The sequence below is a fragment of the Furipterus horrens genome, unplaced genomic scaffold (assembly GCF_987537825.1).
Source record: "Furipterus horrens unplaced genomic scaffold, mFurHor1.1.pri manual_scaffold_5, whole genome shotgun sequence".
NCBI classification, from domain to species: Eukaryota; Metazoa; Chordata; class Mammalia; order Chiroptera; family Furipteridae; genus Furipterus; species Furipterus horrens.
Window position 1 is genome coordinate 161273330 of NW_028327175.1, and position 20686 is coordinate 161294015.

The 20686-nt window shown below is 50.0% G+C and overlaps 1 protein-coding gene across 2 annotated transcripts in view; it reads left to right on the top strand.

The window, feature by feature from the left end:
• The window catches only part of SLC29A3 (solute carrier family 29 member 3), a 42235-nt gene that overhangs the window by 6726 nt on the left and 14823 nt on the right, over positions 1-20686 (top strand). For both annotated transcript variants that reach the window (XM_090278155.1, XM_090278156.1), the window contains exon 3: positions 18533-18615. In XM_090278155.1, the coding sequence (XP_090134281.1) occupies positions 18533-18615 (83 nt within the window). The remainder of the gene's footprint in view (positions 1-18532; positions 18616-20686) is intronic.

The window sequence follows — 20686 nt, forward strand, 5'->3', positions numbered from 1 at the left end:
GCTGCCTCCAGTGGCCAGAGCAGTGTGGTATCGACCCATTTCCACAGCTGCAGAGGTGTCATGGGAACATAGTGTAGTAGTTTAGAGCCTCCTACTCCAGGTGTGGTCCTTGGCCTAGGCGTGTCTGGAGCTTGTTAGTGATGCGGAGTCTCCGGCCCCACCCCAGACTGGCTGAGCCAGGAGCTGCATGCTCTCAGGCCCCCCAGGTGACTGACAGGCACAGTAGAACTGGAGAAGCACTGTTGAGGGCATGGCTTCTGGGAACAGACTGTGTGGGTCCCAGCTCTGCCTCTGTTAGCGCTTAGCTCTCTAGCCTCCCTGTACTGTGTTGTCTTCCTGGCATGTATCAGGAAGATAATCCTAGCAGCAACTTCTTAGGGTTGTTGTGAGCACTAAGTAAATTACTCTGCACACAAAGCACTTAGAACAGGGGCTGGCACTAGTGCTGTAACTGCTGTATAAACATTATTATCATTATTGTCATTTGGGGGATGCAACCCCGGTGTGTTTCCAGGCGCTTGGCTTACCCAGGTGCTTTATGATCCACTTTTATTTACCAGTGACTCAAGCAGCTCAGCTTTCTGTAGGCCTTGGTAAATCACTCAGCCCACTTGGGCTTCCTCCAGAAGGCCTCTGTCTGTCTGAGCCAGCACTAGCCTAGGGTGGCCCCCAGGACCAGATTTATAAGCACACCTGTCCTGTCCCCCGACCCCTGTCCCAGCTCCAGCTTCTGGGAGCAATCTGCCCCAGGGCAGGAGAGGATGTACAGGCATGTCTCTGGGAGCCAGCCCAGCCCTCGAACAGTGGACGTCCCCTGCACAGTGGACGTCTGCTGTGAGCCATTCTCGCTGCAAGGCGATCCCTTCCCAGCTGCAGGCACTTAGCATTCCAGGCCCTGCTATGATGCTTTATTGCCTCATCCAAGTGCTGGCAGGTGCAGATGTAGTACCTGTGGTGCCTGGAACTCCTGGCTCTTGGCATCAGAGATGAGAGACCTGTCACCCCTCGATTCATGGGCCGGCTTTGGGAAGCAAGCATGCTGGGGCATTTCTGCATTTTGCGGGCCATTTCTCTTTGCTAACTCCCCATTCCTGCCACCCACCTCCCCAATTCTTTCCTCCTCTCCTCCTGATTTTCCTGTGAGAGATGGCTGGTTTGCTCTGTCACCTGAGGGTCACTTTGAGGGAAGGTGGGGGAGAATCAAATGGGTTTGTCTCCAGCTGCCACCTGCAACTCAGTTAGCTATGGGTTTGGTTGTTGTTTTTTCCTATACTTTCCTTTTAATATTTCCCAGGGATGGATGCCATTGGCTGGCAAGTTTGACTTAATAAGAATGTTTGCACAAACCCCCTCCCCCCAAATTACATCACTTTCAAGGTCACCTGCCATCCCAGGCTCAGTTCCTTCTGCCTGGAACAGTTTGGGGGATGGTTTAGAAAACATCTTGTTCACCTGCCCATTTGTCTCTGTTCTCTGGAATAAGAACTTTGAACGAACCTACCACAGGCCATTCCAGAGCCAAACAAATTAGAGCATAAACAAGGAAGAACTGACATGAGAAAGGGGTGCAAGGGAGCCCAGACAGCCTCCATCTTCTGAGCCCCACTCTGTGCTGGCAGCGATGTTAAACACATTGTCTCTAATCAATCCTGTTTTTTTCAGACAAAAAGCTAGATCTCAAAGGGGTTCGGTAACCTGCCCCAGGTCACGTAGCTAGGAAGGGCTAAAGAGAATTTCACGGAGAATTTAGGTGAGTACAGTATTATTCCCTCACTTATCGCGGGTATTACATTCTAGACACCCCCGCGATAGGTGAAAACCTGCGAAGTAGGAACTTTACATTTATTTTAGTATTTATATATATTTTAAGGCTTTATAAACCCTTCCCACATACTTATAAACCATTCCCACTCCCTTATTAACCTTTTCCACACTTTTATAAATACTACTTATGTTCTTAAACATATTAATGCTCCTAAACCTACATAACTTTAACAACATATGTATACAGTAATGCAAAATCCCGCGATATAGTGAGAAATCTGCGATAAATAATTAAATATAATATTTTTAAAAATCCCGTGATGCAGTGAGGCCGCGATAAGTGAACTGTGATATAGAGAAGGACTACTGTAGATCATTACAAAATTGATCATGCTCAGAGAGTGGTGTAGAGGGGACTGTCCTGGAGACAAGGGCCCACCCCACACCCTGACTCTGGCACACGCTGCCTTTCTTTGTATGGAGAACCTGCTCTTGATCTGCCCTTCTTTACCACACTGGAAGCCCAGGTACCTTGGCTGTACCCCTGGATTCTGGACCCAGCTTCCAAGCTGTCAGCATCCCTGCTTCCCGCTCCCCAAGGTTTGTAAGCCACCCTTGATCATGCGGTCTCTTTGCCCTCCCCATGGCCTCTCCTACAGACCTGTACAGGCTGCCCTTGGACCAGGGATTGTAAGCTGGAATGCCTCCTTTCTTCCTCAGAGAGGAGAGTACTCCCTGTGGTCGTTCCCTGCCACCTGCCACGTGGCCTCCATAACCCCCTTCCAACACATTTTTCCTGTGCACTTTGGCCTGCCCCGGGGGCTGCGGGATGTGGCCAGGTCATGGGTGGGACCCACAGTCCCACTTGGTGTCAGCAGCGCCAGAACCCAGGCTTGGCCATCTACTGCTGTCCCATCCATCCCTTGACCAGAGGGCGCCTAGCCCCAGGGCTGTTGTGTCAACAGTAATGGAAACCTCTGAATGACGGGCTCCCCTCTGGATCCCCAGAGCCCACTGGACTTCCCCATTAGGTTCTCACCACATAGCTCAAGGTATTCAGCGTTTACTGGGGGGTGCCACCGCTCAAGAGCTTTGCCCATATTATCTCATTTAACCCTGCTGCTCCCCCGTGAGGCAGGAACTTACTGTCAGGGATGACAGTACCTGTTTCACAGATGAGGACACCTCCTCTACTAAACTGTTTGTTCTTTGGAGGTTACTGTACATCCCTGTGCCTCTAGAACAGCTAGCACAGTGCATGGTACATAGTACCAGACACTAAATATTTGTCAGGTTAGTTATTAGATGGCTGGGGAGGAAAGCCCCATCATCCAAACCCCAAATAAGGATGGCATGGCTCTAGAAAGGAGCAGAAGATCTGGGGGTTACAGCGGCCACCCTCAAGGACATTCTGATCTTTTAGGTGGGTTGGCATAGATAGGAAGTAGGATTCCTACAATAGGGAAGGGACCCAGGCTGGCGTGATGCATCAGGTGGGGACCTACCCTCATTTACAGCACCTTGGTCCCAGCCCAACCCCTCAGCACCGCCCCCCCACCCCAGCCCCAAAAGAAGCAGGATAGGATGACTAGTGAGCTATTCTTAAAACTAAGAGCAGACATCCCAGTTCAGGGAGGAGGGGTTAAAAGAAACCAGAATTAACTAGTTCAGAGAAGAGGAAGCTGGTCTTGACTATGACCTGCTGACTTTTCAAAGTCACTGTCATGCTGCCCATGCCCACCTACCTTGGACCTGCCATCTTTAACTGCAGGATGACCTGGTGTATTCAATATTGTCACCCCCAATTTCTAGGTGGAAAAACTGAAACTCAGATTTTAGGCACTGACCCAAGGTCATTTGCTAGCAAATGGTAAGGAGCACGCTCTCTGGCTTCTTCCTCTACCTTGATGGTCTCAGCTCTGGCTGCACACTGGAATCACCCGGGGAGCCTCTAAAGCCTACTGCCTCATCCACCCACCCGATGCTGGTGCACTCTAAGGAGATGCCTGGGCACAAGCATTTTTAAGCTTCCCAGGTGAGGCTAACATGCAGCCTGTTCTCTGCTTCCAGCAGAACGTCCATTGAACTGGCTTAGACTGCTTCAGGAGAGACTTGGGTGAGCCCTCTACAGAAACTTCCAGCATTGTAAGTTGTCAAAGCTGGCAGGGGAGGGGAGTGTTTCCTCCTTGGAGAATTAGAGCAGTCTCCCTGCTGAAGTCCAAGGAATGGCTTTCCTTGGCTTAGTCTACTTCAGAGAGTACGAGGCTCCTCATTGGGACCCTTATAACCATAAATGAATGGAGGGTCTTGTGCTTGTCTAACCTAAATGCTTTGGGCTTGGTGAGTTCCTCACTGTGGCTGTGATGGCCCTTCCTCTAGGTAAATGTTCCCTCTGGTGGGAGCTGGGAGCTCCATAGTCACCCTCTTCTTCCTCCCTGTTTGCCAGACTCCTGGAAAAGGAGCAGAAGGACCGACTGGGCCCCGAGGTGGATGTGCTGTCACCTGGGGTAACACAAGCAAGAGAAAATGAAGCCATGAGAACCGGCTGTCACTGTGTGGACCAGCCAGTAACCTCTCTGTGCTGGTCAGGTTGTGGACTGGAACCTATTCCAGGAGTTTTAGGACCGATGGGTAATTAACTTTTTTTTTTTCCCCAAAGATTTTATTTATTTATTTTAATTTTTAGAGAGAGGGGAAGGGAAGAAGAAAGGGAAAGGATGTGGGACCTGGCCTGTAACCCAGGCATGTGCCCTGACTGGGAATCAAACCAGCAACCTTTCAGTTTGCAGGCTGACATTCAATCCACTGAGCCACACCAGCCAGGGCAGGTAATTTACTTGTTAAAAGCTCCATACCTGCGAGAAAGCTGGGTATGTCTCTTGGACCACAGAGGACTGTGAGGAGTCCAGGTGGCGACAGAAGGACTTCTTTCAGCTCCTGTCCTAGTAGTGACCTCTGCCACCAGCTGTGTTGCCAGGGGCCAGGCTCTGTGGCCCCTGGGCCTCTGTGCACACAGACTTCCCCTGGCAGCACTTACAGAGGCTCCAGATATCGCTGGGAAGGAAGTTCTGATATTTACCGCTTACGTCCTACAAGGTAGCTGCTGTGCTAGGACTATGCAGAATCCTAATAACATTTGTTGCCACTGTATGCTAAGGCTACTGGTTCTTTCTTTAATTCCATAGTATGTGTTAGGCAACCTACTGTATGCCAGACGCTTTATTTTCACGAATTCTTTTGGTCCTTACTAAGCCCCAAGGGACAGGTATTATTTTTATTTATTTAAAAATTTTTATTGTATTTTTTCCATTTCCATTTATTCACCATGGGACAGGTATTATTATACCCATTTCACAGAGCAGGAAACCGAGGCTCAAAAACATAAGTAATTTGTTCCCAGTCACAAAGGAAGTGACAACAGGGACTCATATCTGCCACCTGCATCCATGTTGTCCATTCTCTAAATCTTTTGCTCTGTGGCAGTGCTTTCATATGTTTTTATACTTCTTTTGACCACAATGTTCATGTCACCTAGATGAAATGCGCACAGCCTACATATCCATAATGGAAACAACAGTTTCATGAGGCAGCATCTACATTTTTTAAAAATCTCTGATAGTAGTTTTCAAGGAGGAGCAAGTTATCATCTGTGCCGATCCTGTAAGTGGCTTATAAGCCACCCCAGCTGAGGATGAAGAGTCTGCCTTTGGATTTAACCTTGTGTAGGTCCTTGGTAGCCTTGGGGAACAGCGCCCTAGGGGAAGGGGCAGAAGCTGGGTCTGTGGCTGTGAGTGAGAGGATGGGGGAGGGAACATTGGAGATAGCAAACCTGGAGAACCGTGTCTAGGACTTTTGCTTTAAAACTCTCATTGTAGAAATGAAGCAGGAGTTACAGAGGAGGTGTAGTCAACAAGGGTACCAATTTTCCAGTTCTGTTTTGTTAGTATAAGAGAAGTAGCAGCCAGTCTGTGTGCTCATGTGAATGGTCTAGTAGAGAGGGAGAAACAGGTGCTGAAGAAGAGGAGGACACACGGCTGAGTGAGGCAGGTGAGCAGACAGAGAGCGTGGGCTCAGGTGCATAGTGGAGGGGGTTCCAGAAAAGCATGCAAACAGTTCATCTTTAGGACTAGGAGAGGAGGCAACCAGAGATAAAACAAAATATTGCTATATGATTCTGGTCCTGACCTGTTAAGTGAATTTCATGTCCCTTAGTGGGTTGCAATCTAGAATGTGAAAAACCGTGTTCCATCTGTTTGCCTCTCACCTCACAGTCAGCCATGAGGGTGCAATTTTCCCTCCCTCTACAGATCAGGGAAGTGGAGGTAATAAGTAACTTGCTGGTGTCACAGAGCTATGAAGGCAAGAATAAGGGCTACAACCCAGGGGTATCCAAATTGGCATTGAATTTCTGGGGTGCTTGGCAAATAGCCAGATTCCTGGACAGCACACCCCTCCCTGCCAGCTCTTTCTCCCCTGAGGTAGAGGTGGGCACTGTGACCAGCTAGCAGGAGGGCAGGTATCTGGGAGCCACTTCCTCCATGCCACATGCTGTCCCTTGAGAAGCATGTACCATTCTGGATATAGATGGATCATGATGCTCCTAAGCGTAACTCCAAATGAAAAAGATATAATCCGTTTTTTAAAAGCAGAGTTCCAAAGAATGATGCTGAGTGACCACCCCACCCCCCTCCGCCCCTGCCATGAAAGCATGTTAAAGCAGGATTTGCCTGAGCCCTGTGGTCCCAAAAAGGAAGTTGGCAGATTGGCCCTGGGGTCTAGGGAATGGAGCTCTAGCTTCCTGCACAGGCTGTAGGTGTGGCTGCCAGGTGAAGAGGGCAGGTCCCTCCCCGCAGCTGCCCAGTGGCTCAGGCTGATGTGGATGGCTGTTCTAAATCATTTTTAGAAATTAGAACCAAAAGTGAGTCATTTTTTTTATTCCCTTGTCCACCATCTGATTCTAAATGCAGACCCAGCCAGCATGCCATACCCAATAAATATCCCTGTGATGACTTTTTCTTCTGTTTTTAGCTCTAGCTGTATCCTGCAGAGGGAGAGAAAAGGCCCAACTCCAGCCACTGTCAGTCGTGCCCTCGGGGGCCTCAGAGTTATCAAACCCTCTTTGTTTTCTCCCGGTGGGCGCACGGCCTGGTCTCCCCGCCTGTGCCTGCTCCCCGGCTCTCCCGGGCTATCGATCGCCCCCCTCTGCCTTCGAGTTTATTTCCTCCCACTCCTGTCCTTAGAATCCAGTGGCGATTTCCTGGACGAATTAGAACATGGCCTGGGCCTTAAGTGCTCAAGTGTCTCCTTAATGTGATTGATCATCGCAAGTACTCAGAGAGCAGAACCAAACTGGCGTCTGTGCCAGGCGCCTTCATTACAGGGATCATTGCCTGGGAAGGGTCTGGAGGAGGGGGGCTTGCCTGCCTTTTGGGGGTGCTCTGTGCATGTGTGTATTTGTGGGGTGTGTATGTGTATCTGCGTGCATGCATGCGTGCGTGCACCCAAGGCCTGTAGCAGCCAATGTGGTTTTGTGGGTTTTGACACACGTGGACCTCCAAGAGAAGCAGCCTCCCCAAAGGGGATACTTCATGTCTGGTGAGGAAGTATCAGCTCTGTCTACTCAGGATCCCCTGTTCTTGATAGTTTTCCTGGGTTTTCTTCTGCAGAGAGCAGCTGGAGTGCCCCCAGACCACCGCCTCTTTACCCAAATGCCACAGAGCATAGTCCCTGTCCCCATATGGTCAGCTTTGGGACATTGACTCATGTCGACTCTCTGGGAGCTGTAGGAGCTGCTTGGTCAGGCGAGAGCTGTGTGGGTAGGTGGGGAGTTTCCTGGAAGGCCACTTCCTCCTTGCCCTGGCCATATGGTCAGGGTGCAGAAGTGGGAGGACAGGCTGGCCCAAGCATTAGCAGTAACCAAGCATCAGCTTCACCCCTCATAGGTTGGGATCCCATGTGTGTGGGTTTACGGCGCTCCCTCTGGCTCTGACCCTTTCCTCTATCTGTTTCTGACCCAGTTCCCTGCCTACTAAGATTCCAGCCTGAGGGTGCATGGGGGGGACAGAAAGGATAAAAATCAGGCCAGCCTGGCCCTTGTTAGGGATCCTGGCGAAGGTTTGACGGAGGAGGGGTTGGAAGGGTGAACAGAAATGATGTTTCCATTTTCTGTGCTCACCCTGCATGGTGAAAAGATCTGGGATTCAGAGCACTGGTCTCTGTTTCTGACTTGATTATAAATTGCTGGGTGACTTGGGGTTCCATTTCCTTATTTAAGAAACTAGATTGAGGTTGGCACATTTCTTCTGCAAAGGGCCAGGTGGTAAATATTTTAGGCTTGTGGGCAACACCATCTCTTGCAGCCACTTGACTCTGCCCTTGTAGAGTGAAAGCTACCATAAACGATTCCCAGACAAGCAGGAGAGACCATTTTCCAGTATTTACAAAGAGGTGCAGATTTGGCCCCCAGGGCAGTGGGCTGCTGATCCCTCGTCTAGATGCTCTCTTATGTGAGTTATTTCCCTGGTGTTCTGAGGTCTGTGTTAGAGGTACCTTCCCTGCTTGATTTCTCCTCCTGACACTTATCACTGCCCAACACATTATCTATTTATTTCTCTATGCATTTGCCTTCTGTCTCCTTGACCAGAACGTCCGTTCTATGAAAGCGGGAACTTGGACTAAATCTCTTGTGCCTAGAATATCTATTGATCTCAACGATTACATGCAGAGTGTTGAGTTAATCTATAACTGTTTGTGGAGGGCATGTCGTGTTGATGCTGGACTGGCAGGGAGAGAGGGGACAGGGAGAAGACCCTCGCCCCAGGATTATATGTCGTGGTCCCACATTCAGGGGTTTGGAACCTCACCTTGGGGTCGTTACATTATCCAGAGTGCTCAGACTGCAATGAAGCAGACTCCCTTCCCTGCCCAGTCAACAGCACACCCTACTTCCTCCAAGTTGATCAAGCCTGAAAGTTAGGGGTTACTCTTTATTTCCCTCTGTCCTTCCATCCTCAGCCTTGTTAGCCACTGTCTCCCAGGGCACCCCCTCCAATCAATTTTTCATGGAAACTGCAGAAGTGATCTTTTTAAGACTTAAATAGAGAGAGGCTATCCACTGTGACAGGTAAGGCATGGAGAGGGCTCAGCAAATGTGTGCTGGTACCAAGTTTCTCAGCTGCTCAGGATCCTGCAATGGACGCCTTGGCCCCACCCATGCCTGGTCCCCTCACTCTCTGTATTCCAAGATTACCTGGTTTTCCAGTTGCCTGAACACACCAAGCTCATTCCTGCCCCAGGGCCAGTATGCTGTTCCCTCTGTCCACAGTGCTTTCCCCTGCACCCCTCACATAGCTTATCCTTGGGTCTCTGTCCAGACATTACCTCCTTCGGGAGGTCATCTCTCACTACCCCTACATCAGTTCCCCGTTATGCTCTATTTTAGCCATTATTTGGGTTTTCTTGTTATTGCATGTATTATGGTAAATGCAGTCTATTTATTTTGCCTCCATCACTAGCACACTATGGTATCAGCCTCTAGCACAGGTTGGGCAGATATAAGGTGCTCAACCATTATTTGTTGAATAAGTGACTGAGCTCTAGAAGATCAACTGCCTTTAACATCTCTTGAGTGAATAAATGAATGGATAAATGTATAGCAACTGCCATCTGCTTCTCCCCCTCCATTCACCCACCTACTTCCGATAGGCGACCCCTCCAGGCCTCACCCTGACCATTGTTTCATCGTTCAGAGGCCTCCCATAACTCCCTCATACCTTTTGAAGCAAACACCTCTCTTCAGTCTGCTACCTGAGACCATCCCTTAGTCTCCCCTCCCCACCCCCTCACCTCTACCTGCCCCATTATATAACCAAACTGGAGCCCCCAAGGTATCCTGGAAAAGGTCTGAAAGAGAGGGGGCAGCGAGTATCGTAGCCGGCCCTGTGAGGCTGACAAGGACAGGACAACTGGTCTGGGCTTAGAGTTGGGGGGCCGAGGGTGGCCAGTCCAGGGAGGAGCTTGGGCAGAGGTGTGGGGGTAGGTGGGAAGCTGATGGGGTGAGCAGGGGGAGGTGTGGGTGCGTTGGGTGAAAACGTAAGCCTTAGGTGACACTGAAGGAACTTGAAGAGAGGGCACTAAAGAAAGGAAGAGTGACCAAGGAGCCTTGGGTGGGATGCTCGGGGTTCTTAAAGGCCTTCAATTTGGGAGCTTGGAACTTGGACTCAGCAGGCCACCCAGGCAGGAAAGCTGGCTGGCGGTGAAAATTGTTCAGAGGTGGGGACTGATATGGTGTGGCGGGGGCGGGGGGGGGTCTTCGGAGCCAGGGGAGGTAAGCTTCTCAAGGCAGGACTTGGCACAGGGAGGGAGGAGACTAAGGATGGGGCTCAGGATGCCCCTCTGGTGCAGAGAATGCAGAGGGGGACTGGGCTTCTGAGGGGCGGCTTGTGAGTCTAAGCGGGGAGCACTGAAGGGAGATATAGTGGATCCTTGTGGCCGCCGTAACAGGGCACACAACCTACAGGTCTAGAACAGCAGGAATCTTATTCTCACAGTTCTGGGGGATAGAAGCCCAAACTCAAGGGGCAGAAGGACCGTGCCCCGCCCCCCTCGCCGACCTGCAAATACTCTAGGAAGAATCTTACCTTCTTGCCTTGCCTCCTCCAGGTTCTGGGGCCTCCCAGTAATCCTTGTCCTCCTTGGATGTGGCAGCATGACTCCCCTCTCCGCCTGTGTGTCTACCTGTGTGCCCTCTCCTTATGAGGACACCAGTCATGGGATTTAGGGCTCGCCCTGATCCAGTGTGACCTCATCTTAAACAATTATATCTGCAAAGACCCCATTTCCAAATAAGGACACATTCTGAGGTCCTGGGTAGACATGAATTGGGGGAGGACACTAGTCAGCCCTTATAGATAGGGTGGCATGTGGGTGTCAGGAGCATGAGGACAGAGACCAGGCCTCAGTTCTGGGTGGGGTACAAAGAGGACCCTTTGAAGGAGTCTTTCCCCAGAGCAGCCTAGGAGGGTAAGTCGTTAACAGTGAGCATGTGCACTGCCTTTTTTGGGGAGTTTGGAGTGAAGGGAAGGAGGGCCTGGTGGCTAGAGGCAGTAAAGACAAAGAGCTTTTCCCTAGCCCAAAGGAGACGTGAGTGAGCCTTTTAGCCAGAAGAGAAGAAAGGACTAACAGAGAAGGAAGGAGAGAAAACAGGCAAGGAAGGTGAGGATTCACAGTGCAAATGTGTTGGTTGAGCACCTTCTTGTTGAGAGGAGAAGAGATGTGCCCCAGAAATCCTCACACAGAGGGGAGACTCATTCCAGAAATACTCAGGAACTCTGCTTATCCTCTGGCAAGGATCCCAAAGGAGATAAGAAAAAGGATTGCGGCTGCGGAGGGCCTCCAAGCTATTAAAGCACAAGATTTATAGTGGTCTCAGGGAGCCCAGGCTGGGACAGCCTGAGAGGCTCAGCATCAGAGGGCTGGTGGGGCTCCCATCCTTGGAGTGGCTGGGTCTGTCTGGCCAGCGTCTTTCCAGGGCTTACCTGTCTGATTCTGACCCCAGTGTTGGTCTGCCTTTGGGTCCCCGGCCACTCCAACATACCTTGGTGAATCTGGATTCCTGTCTCTCTCTCTCTCCCGTCTGGCCCCAGGAACATGCACTGCCCCTCCCTCCCTGCCCAGCCAGTCCCTTCAGCTCACCCCTGCTCTTGGGCACACACCATCAGCTTTCCTGGGCCAGTGCCTCAAACATGGAGCCGTGGAAGGTGCGGCCAGGACGGTCCTGCACCCCCTGTGGGGACACCTGCCCTCTGCTCACTTCTTGGCCTGCCCAGAAATGACTTTGGCCTATGCCAGAGTGAGGGTGCCTCCCCGCGACATCCCAGGCTGCAGAACCGGGCTTTCGGAGGGCAGTAACTTGCAATGACGAACTATTCTTGGCTCCAGCCTGCTCGCTGCTACTAATTTCATGCCCCTGTGATCCAGGTAACGCTTTGCTGCCTCGAGCTGCAACCACCAGGCTTGGATCGCTTTTTCTCGCCTCACATGAGCCCAGCTGCCTCTGCAGCCTCACTCTTGAGGTAGGGGCTGCTCGAAGCTGCCGGGCGCCCAGCACCAAGTTAGTGTGCTGCAGCTCATGACTAATTTACTGCACTTATTTCAAAGTGCCCAAATGGCATTCGGGAGAGAGGAAGCTTAACCAGGCCCTGCCAGAGATAAACGGGCTCATTTCAGGGCCTCCCTGCCCGAAGAAACCTCTTTACCTGGATTGTGAGCCCAGAATTAAATTCTTCCAGAAGAGACACTTAGCACGGAGCCTCTCAGCATGGCAGAGGAGAGGAAATGTTCCCCGTTATAAAATGGGCCTCACATCTGGCCAGCTGGCTCCGGTGGGCTTTTAAATTGTGTTTGAAGAGCATCTCTCCCCTTTCCCGGTGTTCACAAACTGGGCCAGAGTGTAACTGATGAAAATCGGTTTCCTCACCTCCATTGCAAGTGAATAAGTGCCCCGTGCCCAGGCCACAAGTGGCTCCTCCACATGAGGCTGGCACCTGGGGGTGCTTCTGGTACTGGGCACCCCTAGGCCACGGTCTGTCCATAGGCTGGGTTTTGAACCCCACCCCCACCCAACTGGGGGATGCTTCTCTGGGTTTGCACAGTCAGGAGAGGGGCTGGATGCCTGCGTGGTGCTTCCCAGCTGTAATATCATCTTTAACATAGTCTGTACTTATCAGTGGACCATGTCCATCCATTTCCATGGCTGACAGAGTGAGTGCTTTTCTCCTGATCCTTTTTTTTTTTTCTTTTTAACACTATTCAGATCCTGGAAATGCCCAGGAAAATACAGTGGAGTTTAAGGAGAAAGAGTTAACAGACAAAGACGAGAAAACCCCATCATTTGCTGGCTTGGGCAGGTCGCCTGCACTTAAAGGCAGGGCAGAGGGAAGATGCCATTCTGATGGAACCTTTAAGCTTGTCCTTGCTCACTACTGAGAAGGCATGTGGAATGTTGGTCCTGGCCACTGGTCATCCCAGTGACATCATGCAGTCCCAGCAACAGTGCTTGGGCTTGTGTGTCTGTGAGGCTGGCAGCCTCAACTAGAGCAGTTTGTGGAGTGATGATAAATATCTTCTCACTCCATCTCTGTCCTACCTTTGTCCCGTATCAGAAGATCCTGCCCCCAGCACTTGCCGAGTATGCACCTCTGTACAATCATCTACCTTGTTCAGCCTTGGGCTTCTTATCTGTACAGTGGGAGCAGTCCTAGCTCTGTGTTGCTCTTACAGGCTGTGTTAAGTGCAAATGCACTGGGGTCTGTTCAGGCCAGATATAAGCAGATTTGTTCAAATGTCAGTTACCTGGTACTGTGTGGGGCTTCCACTTCCATGCTTGGGTTATGTGGCAGGTGCCAAGGATGACCTTTGATGGTATTGCTGCCACAAGCCAAGCACTGAGTCCTCCCCAGCTCCAGGTAATTGCTGAGTGCAGGGGAGATAGTGAAGGGCAGGGAGGTTAGATGAGACCTTCAAGGAGCAGTTTTCTCTGTTCCCCAGGGCTGGGCCTCATTTCTCATTGGGTTGGAGAATTCAGAATGGTGACTGAAGGGACTACTCTTTCTCATTAGCACCCTGAGGGGGCAAGGTAGGTGATATGTCTCCGTTCCTGCCTCTGTCCCAATGTGTTAGGATTGAATGGACAATAGTGCAGTTGGCTCTCAGCTCAGCAGATTCCTATTGATGCTCTCAGGAAAGCCTCAGGGTTTGTTCCAGCAAACACACCTGGGTCAGAGTCCTGAGTGACAAAGGAACATCTCTCCGTCCCTTTGCATGTGCTGTGTCCTCCTTTTGGAATGCCCTTCCTTTGTCCTCTGGAACCCCACCTCCCCATGTCTGTCTGGCAAATTTCCCCCAGCCTCTCTCATCCCCCTCTCCCCTCCGACGCACCTTGTACCCATTGTACTACAGCCATAGGATTACGTACACCAGACTCCACACTCCCTGAGGGCATCAGGCACCTTTTCTATTTTAATTTATATCCCAAACACTGCATGGTATTGGGCACACAGGGACTTGCCACATCTTCAAGAAACAAAGGATGGGTTAAAACAGGAAGTGATGCTGGTCTGGATGGACAGTGACCTCCCAGTCAGACTGAGAGCCGTGGGGTTACCAGCCTCTGGGTCCCCCACCAGCTGAGGCACAGAAACCTGCTTGGGAGGTTTTATCATTTCCTAGTATCCTGCCCTACTGGGTCCTCCCACCTTCCAGCCCTGCCCTCTTGCTGAATCACACTCGGTTTTCCACCTGCAATTACTCATGACCCAAACTGACTCCCAGGGCTGCAGGTTTTCTATGGACTGTGTAAACAGGGCTGCCATGATGCACAATTCTGAGGAGCTCTACAGGACTGGTGCCCCCTGGCATCGTGCAAAGCACAACCTCTGCTGTCACATGAGGTGACCCTTTGCCCTCCAGTTCCTTGTGGCCACACCTAGCCTTTGGGGTCCTTGGGTTTACTTCTGGAGGTAGAGGCCATGTTCATCAACCATGTTGTAGGGCACCTCGTGGGATAAATAACAGCAGAGCGTTTGGAGGAGCTCTCATGATGAATCAGGCCCATGTTGAGGCGAACTACAGTATGAATTATCCCAAAACATTGCATTACATAAAATCACCCAATGGGATGGTGATTACAGTTGCTCTAGAGGGGGCAGTACTCTTACCGTGCTAATTGTAATGAGTTTGAACCAGTATTCAAATGTCTATCTATCCTTGAGTAAGATGGGAGAAGGTAGTCCCAACTCCCTTAGAAGCAAAGGAGATGAAGCCAGGAAGGAAATGCCAGCTGCAGGTCTGCAAAGTACAGAATCAAGAATTGCATGTAGGGTCCTCACTGTGGGACTTTTCTTAATGAAGGAGCCTGAGGCAACACCTTCTATACAAATACTGTCTTGGAGTGCAGGGAAAGGGAAGTGAGGCAGGGATGGACGAGAACAAACACAGGCTTCAACACTTCCGGGCTGGCCACAGCTTTGCAGCCAACGATGCCACATGGAGCCGCCACATTTCAGAATAGTGTATTGGAGGAGAGGAAGGGCAAACGATTTTCCTCTTTCCTCCTTCTCATTGCCTGCCTCTCATTGGTCAAAGTCTACCTTGTGAGACTTTGCTTCCCTCATCCTTCAGAAAGTGTCACCTGGCCCATTCCCAGCCAACAGGGAGCAGATACAGCCCAGGCAGTGCACAGGCACAGGGGTCTCTCCTTTCTGGTGACAATGGTGGTAGTGGCTTTATGACCATGGGACCAAGTAGCAAGGCAAATGGCCTGAGGGGTTGGTGAGATGAGCAGATCCGGGGTGGAATGTAACTAAGTCCAGTTTCTTGAAATCAGTGCATGCCACTGGCAAAAATGATCCTAATTTCAGCAAAGGACTTGGTGAGGAAAGGCTAAGTGGACTGATAAAGTCAGCAAGTATAACCTTTATTCCCCTCATGGGCAGACATGTTGGCCTTCGTGTCTGAAAAGAGGATGAATGAAAGATCATGATGGGTTGTCCCTGTTTTTGTTGAGGAACTGAATTTAAATTGTAACAGGAAGGCTTCAATTTCAGAAAAACCGCAGTTAGTAGGTACTCAGGTTTCTGAAATCCTCATTAATTAAGAATCTATTGCTACTTAACAAATACTTAATTGCTTAAAAGAACACATGTTCATTATCTCACAGTATCTGTAGGCCAGGAGTCTGGGTGTAGCTGAGCCGGGTCCTTGGCTCAGGGTCTCAAATCCCAGCCATCAGGGGTTGACCAAGGCTGCAGTCTCATTAGAGACCTGAATGGAAAAGGATAATTTCCATGCTGATTTGGGTTGTCAGTTCCTTGCAGGACTGAGAGCTCTCAGCAGCTAGGGGTCGCCTGCAGTCCTTGCCACATGGGCTTCCCCAGCAAAGCTACTTGCCTCCTTCAAGCCATGAAAGGAGAAAAAGAAAAACAAGAGTCCAGCAAGATGGTCCACCTCATGTAACAATCCGATACACATCATCATGTATACCTATCACCTTTTCTATGTTTTCTTGGTTAGAATCAAGTCACAGGTCCCACCCAAACTCATAGAAGGGCATGAACTCAGGAGGCTGGGATCATGGGGCCACCTTAAGTGTCTGCCCAGCACATCTCATTTTGCTAGAACTCTTATTTATAAGCAAAAGCAGCAAATAAGTAGAACAAAAACAAAAAAACAAAAACCCCACTACATGTTTATTTCAGAAATTAGGTTTAAGGAGAAGAGTTCCATGGCATATGCTGAGTCAACCTATGTCACCAACTGCAGACCCCCATCTGTACCGGTAGAAAGATGGCCCAGGGTCAAGTCCACTCTGCCTACCCACGCCCACCCCCACATGCTCTTTGTTAAGCAGAGAAATGGGCTCAGTCAAGAGAAAGGGAGTCATAGCCTTTCCAACATTAAAAGAACAATTTTCTGTTTAACGATCAACAGGCCAGAACATTCAATTACCTAGGAAATCCCCATTCCTAAGCTGTCAGGGAACCTGAGCCTTCTCAGAAAAACAAAGACAGAGGTTCTGCATCCCATGGTGGTCTTGCATGGATTTGCCATGGAATAAACAGCCCCTGAATGAAGGGCACCTCACTGGGAGCTCAGATTGGGGTAATCTTGGCACCCTTCTGCAGCCATCTGTTCCTCGGGGCTTTTTTCCATTTCTCCCATTTGACATCTGCCTGCCAGGCCTCACGCAGGCCCAGCCACTATGTCAAGGTGTAATTGACTGAGTGCCTCAGACCAGTCCAGGCTCTACTGAGCCCATCAGGGCAGGAACAAGGAGGTGGCGCCTGATGGGAGGAAGGCTATTTCTAAGGCTCATGGACCACATGGGCTGTGATTATCATTTTAATTGCAAGGCTGCCATGACCTTACATTCGAGATGCAGATTTCAAAGACCAAAAGCACTCTGCAGGCTTAACAAGGGGCTGTGGAACCATCTGTGCTTCGGACTAGAGGAGCCTATTATGACATCTTTCTTTCTTGGCCTCCACGTTGCAATCAGATTTCCAGAAAGAAGAGATTTGACCCTCTGTTTCAAGATCTGACTCAAATCCTCCCTTCTCTGGGACCTTTTCCGAAACCCACACCCATTTCCATTCTCTCAAGTACTCAGCCGCCCCTTGTTCCACTCCCCTACCTGGAATTCCCTTAGAACTCACTGCTCCTACCTCTGACTTGGAAAAAAAAACTCACAGAATTCTAACATCTCTTCCTGTGGTGTTTCGAGATGTTAAAAAAGCTTCACACTCTATCTTACACCCCCAGTGGTACACTCTGCTCTTAATGGGCAGGAAACACATGTTATACTCTACAGCAGTGACTTTCAACCTTTTCACCTCGTGGCACACATAGACTAATTACTAAAATTCTGAAGCCACCAAAAAATATATTTTTGTCTATCTGACCTAAAAACTAGGTATGCTTTTGATTCATTCACATCAGGTGGCTATTGTGTTGGCTCTTGTCATTTTTCTAATTTGGCAATCTAAGGGAAAAGAGGTTGTGCCTCTGACTAGTCAGGTATTGCATGTTTTAAAAATTCTTGCAGCCCACCAGTTGAAAGTCACTGCTGTATAGTGAACCTCACAATTGCCAGAGTTCTTTGCACATTGGCAAGTGTTTTCCACACATTGTTTGTTGCGTTTAGCACATTTGTAACTCAAAATCTTTCCTCAGGTAAGTTCATTTTTATAAGCTATCCAGAGTAGAATACTCACAGCATCTTTTTTATTTTTTAGGCCAAAGAATATAATTCATATAAAGCCCTTGTGTGTGGCATAGAGTAAATGCTTAATACGTATAAGCATTGTCACGGCCTAGAACCCATCATTACTGACCTGGTGTTCATGGTTTGACACAGTGGCATAGTCAAGACCTGTCAGCCCTGTCCAAAATTTTCTTTTTAGACAGGATATTGAGGGATAATGTGCATACAGTAAAATCCACCCTTATAAGCAGACAGTTCTCTGAGTTAAAAAAAAAACACATACATGCAGTTGCTGCACAGCTTCTTCTTTAGCTGTAAGTTCCAGCACATTATGATCAGCAATTCTGTGTCTTGTCTGTGGGCTCATGTACTCTTTGCCTGTAATATCCCTGAGCTGCTTCCAGGAAATGCCCTGTTTCCTCACCTTGGCCATTCTGGGAGCCACTTCTCCAAATGGCTTTGACATTCGATTACAGCTCTATTGAAGGAGCTAATCCGGAGTCAGAACAATGTGGCCCTGCAGGTTTCAGGGCCTGGTGTGTTTTTAAGAGGCCTCACTTGTTTGCAAGAACGTGAGAATGTGGTTGAGTCATACTGAAGCCCATTTGGGTAACTCTGAAATTTGACAATGAGCTAAGGCTGATAGGGCAAAATTTTTCTTTGTAGACACACATTGAGTCCTATCCCCATGGCCTCATCTGCGGTGGAACAAGTGGAATAGGTGACATTATAGGCTGCAGAGCACTGGGGCCTCTCGGAGAGCAGAGATCATGTTTCTTTCTTCTTTATGACTTTATTGGTGTCTGTAAGCTAAGTGACCCAGTGAGTGACCTAGGTCAGAGATGGGGTGGGACCATACCATCTTAGGATAGACCTACCCATCACTGATAGGTACTGAAAATAGCAGGGAGAAGCCACCCCCAGAGGAGCCCTGTCACTATGCTCTGGTGGGGCCCCTCTCCTCCAACCTGAGTAACCTCAGTGGCTTCCTCACTTCTGTGCTTACAGAATTACCTTGAGAGCTACCTTTCCATCGCTTCCACCGTGCCCTCCGTGCTGTGCCTCGTGGCGAACTTCCTGCTTGTCAACAGGTAGGCCACTTTCCTCCCTCTCTGAAGCCCGGCCATCACTTCCAGCCTCACCCACTTCCCTTTGATCCATGGCTGCTGCTTTTCTGCCTGCTTCAATGGTGGCCACCAAAGTAGGAGGCCGGCAGCTCAGATTCCTCCATGAAGACTGAAGTCAGATCCTGGCACCCTGCCCATGGAACGAATGCCCCATCAGGAAGCTGGACTTTCGCTTTCCTGCTGCACCAGGAGGCCTATGGGGAAATAGGTCTTCCCTTTTTCTCTCAAGGGAGGCTGTCTATCAGCAGCTGCCTGGGCTGTAGGCCCTGCAGCCAAGGACCCCACCTGGATGGTAGGTGGTAGGGTGAGGCCAGGAAGCCAGTCTTGTGGAAGCTGGTCTTCCAGGCAAGTCCAGCTCTGGCTGTGTGGGACTGGGTCACCTAACTGCTCAGTGCTCAGCTGGTAACACCAGCTCGAGTGTAGACTACTCGCAAAGGGATCAGCAGGGAACTTCTAACACTGTTGGTAAAGGGCTAGGAGAGAGCCTCCATCTACATGCACCATGGAGAAGGGATGATTTAGGAGACAGCCAGGCAAACAGGCATGGTCCTTAGATACCACTGGATGGCTGTTGCCGTCCATTCTCAATTTAGGTTGGCAAGGCCAGCAGCCTGAGGGACTTTGCCTGCATTTCTGCTAGGCTGCCACTGGGTGAAAACAGTGGCTAGGTCATAATTTAGAAGCCTGAACCTAGGCACTGTCTACTGAAACCTTAAATCTCTAATGGCAAATCTGTTTTATTTTACTTTGCTCAATTCGTAATGATGGCCTGGATTTCTGGTTGAAGAGGAATCTAAGGCAAGTCTGGCCTTGGGAGTGTGCTGTGATGGATTAGTGATGTCTGCTCTGAGTGCAGGAGAAGAGAGGGCAGCACATGTGCTTCATGTGTGCTAAGCCTGCATAGACCTGTCTTTCCAAACATATTATGCTACAGGGCTACGTATTCCAATTTTCTGTTGTTGTATAAAAATTATCCCAAAGCATAGTGGCTTAAAACAATAATAATATTTCTCATGATTTTGGGACTCAGCAGGCTCAGTTGGCAGCCCTGACTTGGTGTCTCTCCTGTGGTTGCAGACAGCTGGGGCTGCAGCTGCTGGGCCTCCTTGGGTGCCCCTCCCCCTCCCCTCTCCCTGTAGTCTCTTCCATGTTGGTCTTGGGTAGTAGGACTTTTCATATTGTAGCTGAAGAACAAGTGCTCCAAGAGACAAGGCAGAGCTGTGTGGTTTTTGTAACCTACTTTCTGCTGTCACGTAGTCTGTTGTAATCCACTAGTCAAAGTAGTCACAAGGGGATGGAAGAGGAGGAGGACAAGGAAAATGTGACAGACCCATGTGGGGGAGTCCCTCAGCCTCTCACTGTCCTCTCTCCTCTCCAGTCCTCTTTCATGATCCTGTCTGTCCACTCACTCGGCCAGCCCTGGAGACAGGGGTTTGTCCTGCTGGGCCAGCCCAGGCTCACATAAAAGAGATCACCGGCTCCTGCTTGACCTGGAGTCACTATCTGAACTCTTAACAAGGGAATGATGCCTGGAGGTCCCCTTGTTATATCACTGAGGATGCACAGCGACGCAGGAGGGAGGCTGTGACATCACCGATTTTCCAAGTGGCAGTCAGGAGATGTGCCCAAGACCACAGGGCCAGTGAGGAGTGGCCTGACCTGGCGTCTTATCTGGTACTGCCTCCTTTGTGGTTGTGAAGTCCAGAAGGTTGGGAGGGAGCTATCCTAAGACTGGGGTCAACAGTGGCGGGGAAGGTCCACCCTCAGAGCCCTGGGAGGATAATCTCTAATAAGAGTAGTGAGCACTCATATCCTTTAGTGGCATTCCCTCCTTTGATCCTGCAACAGCCTGGAACAGGAAACTTACCACCTTGTTTTACAGGTGGGAAAACAGGCTCACAGAGGTCACATGGCCAGTAAGAGGGTGGAGCCAGGATTGGAACTGGGACCCTTCAGCCTCACATCTGTGCTTGGAACTTCTGGGTCCCCTACTTCCTAGTTCCCCAGTTTTCTGGCTTCAAGCTGCTGGAAGGAG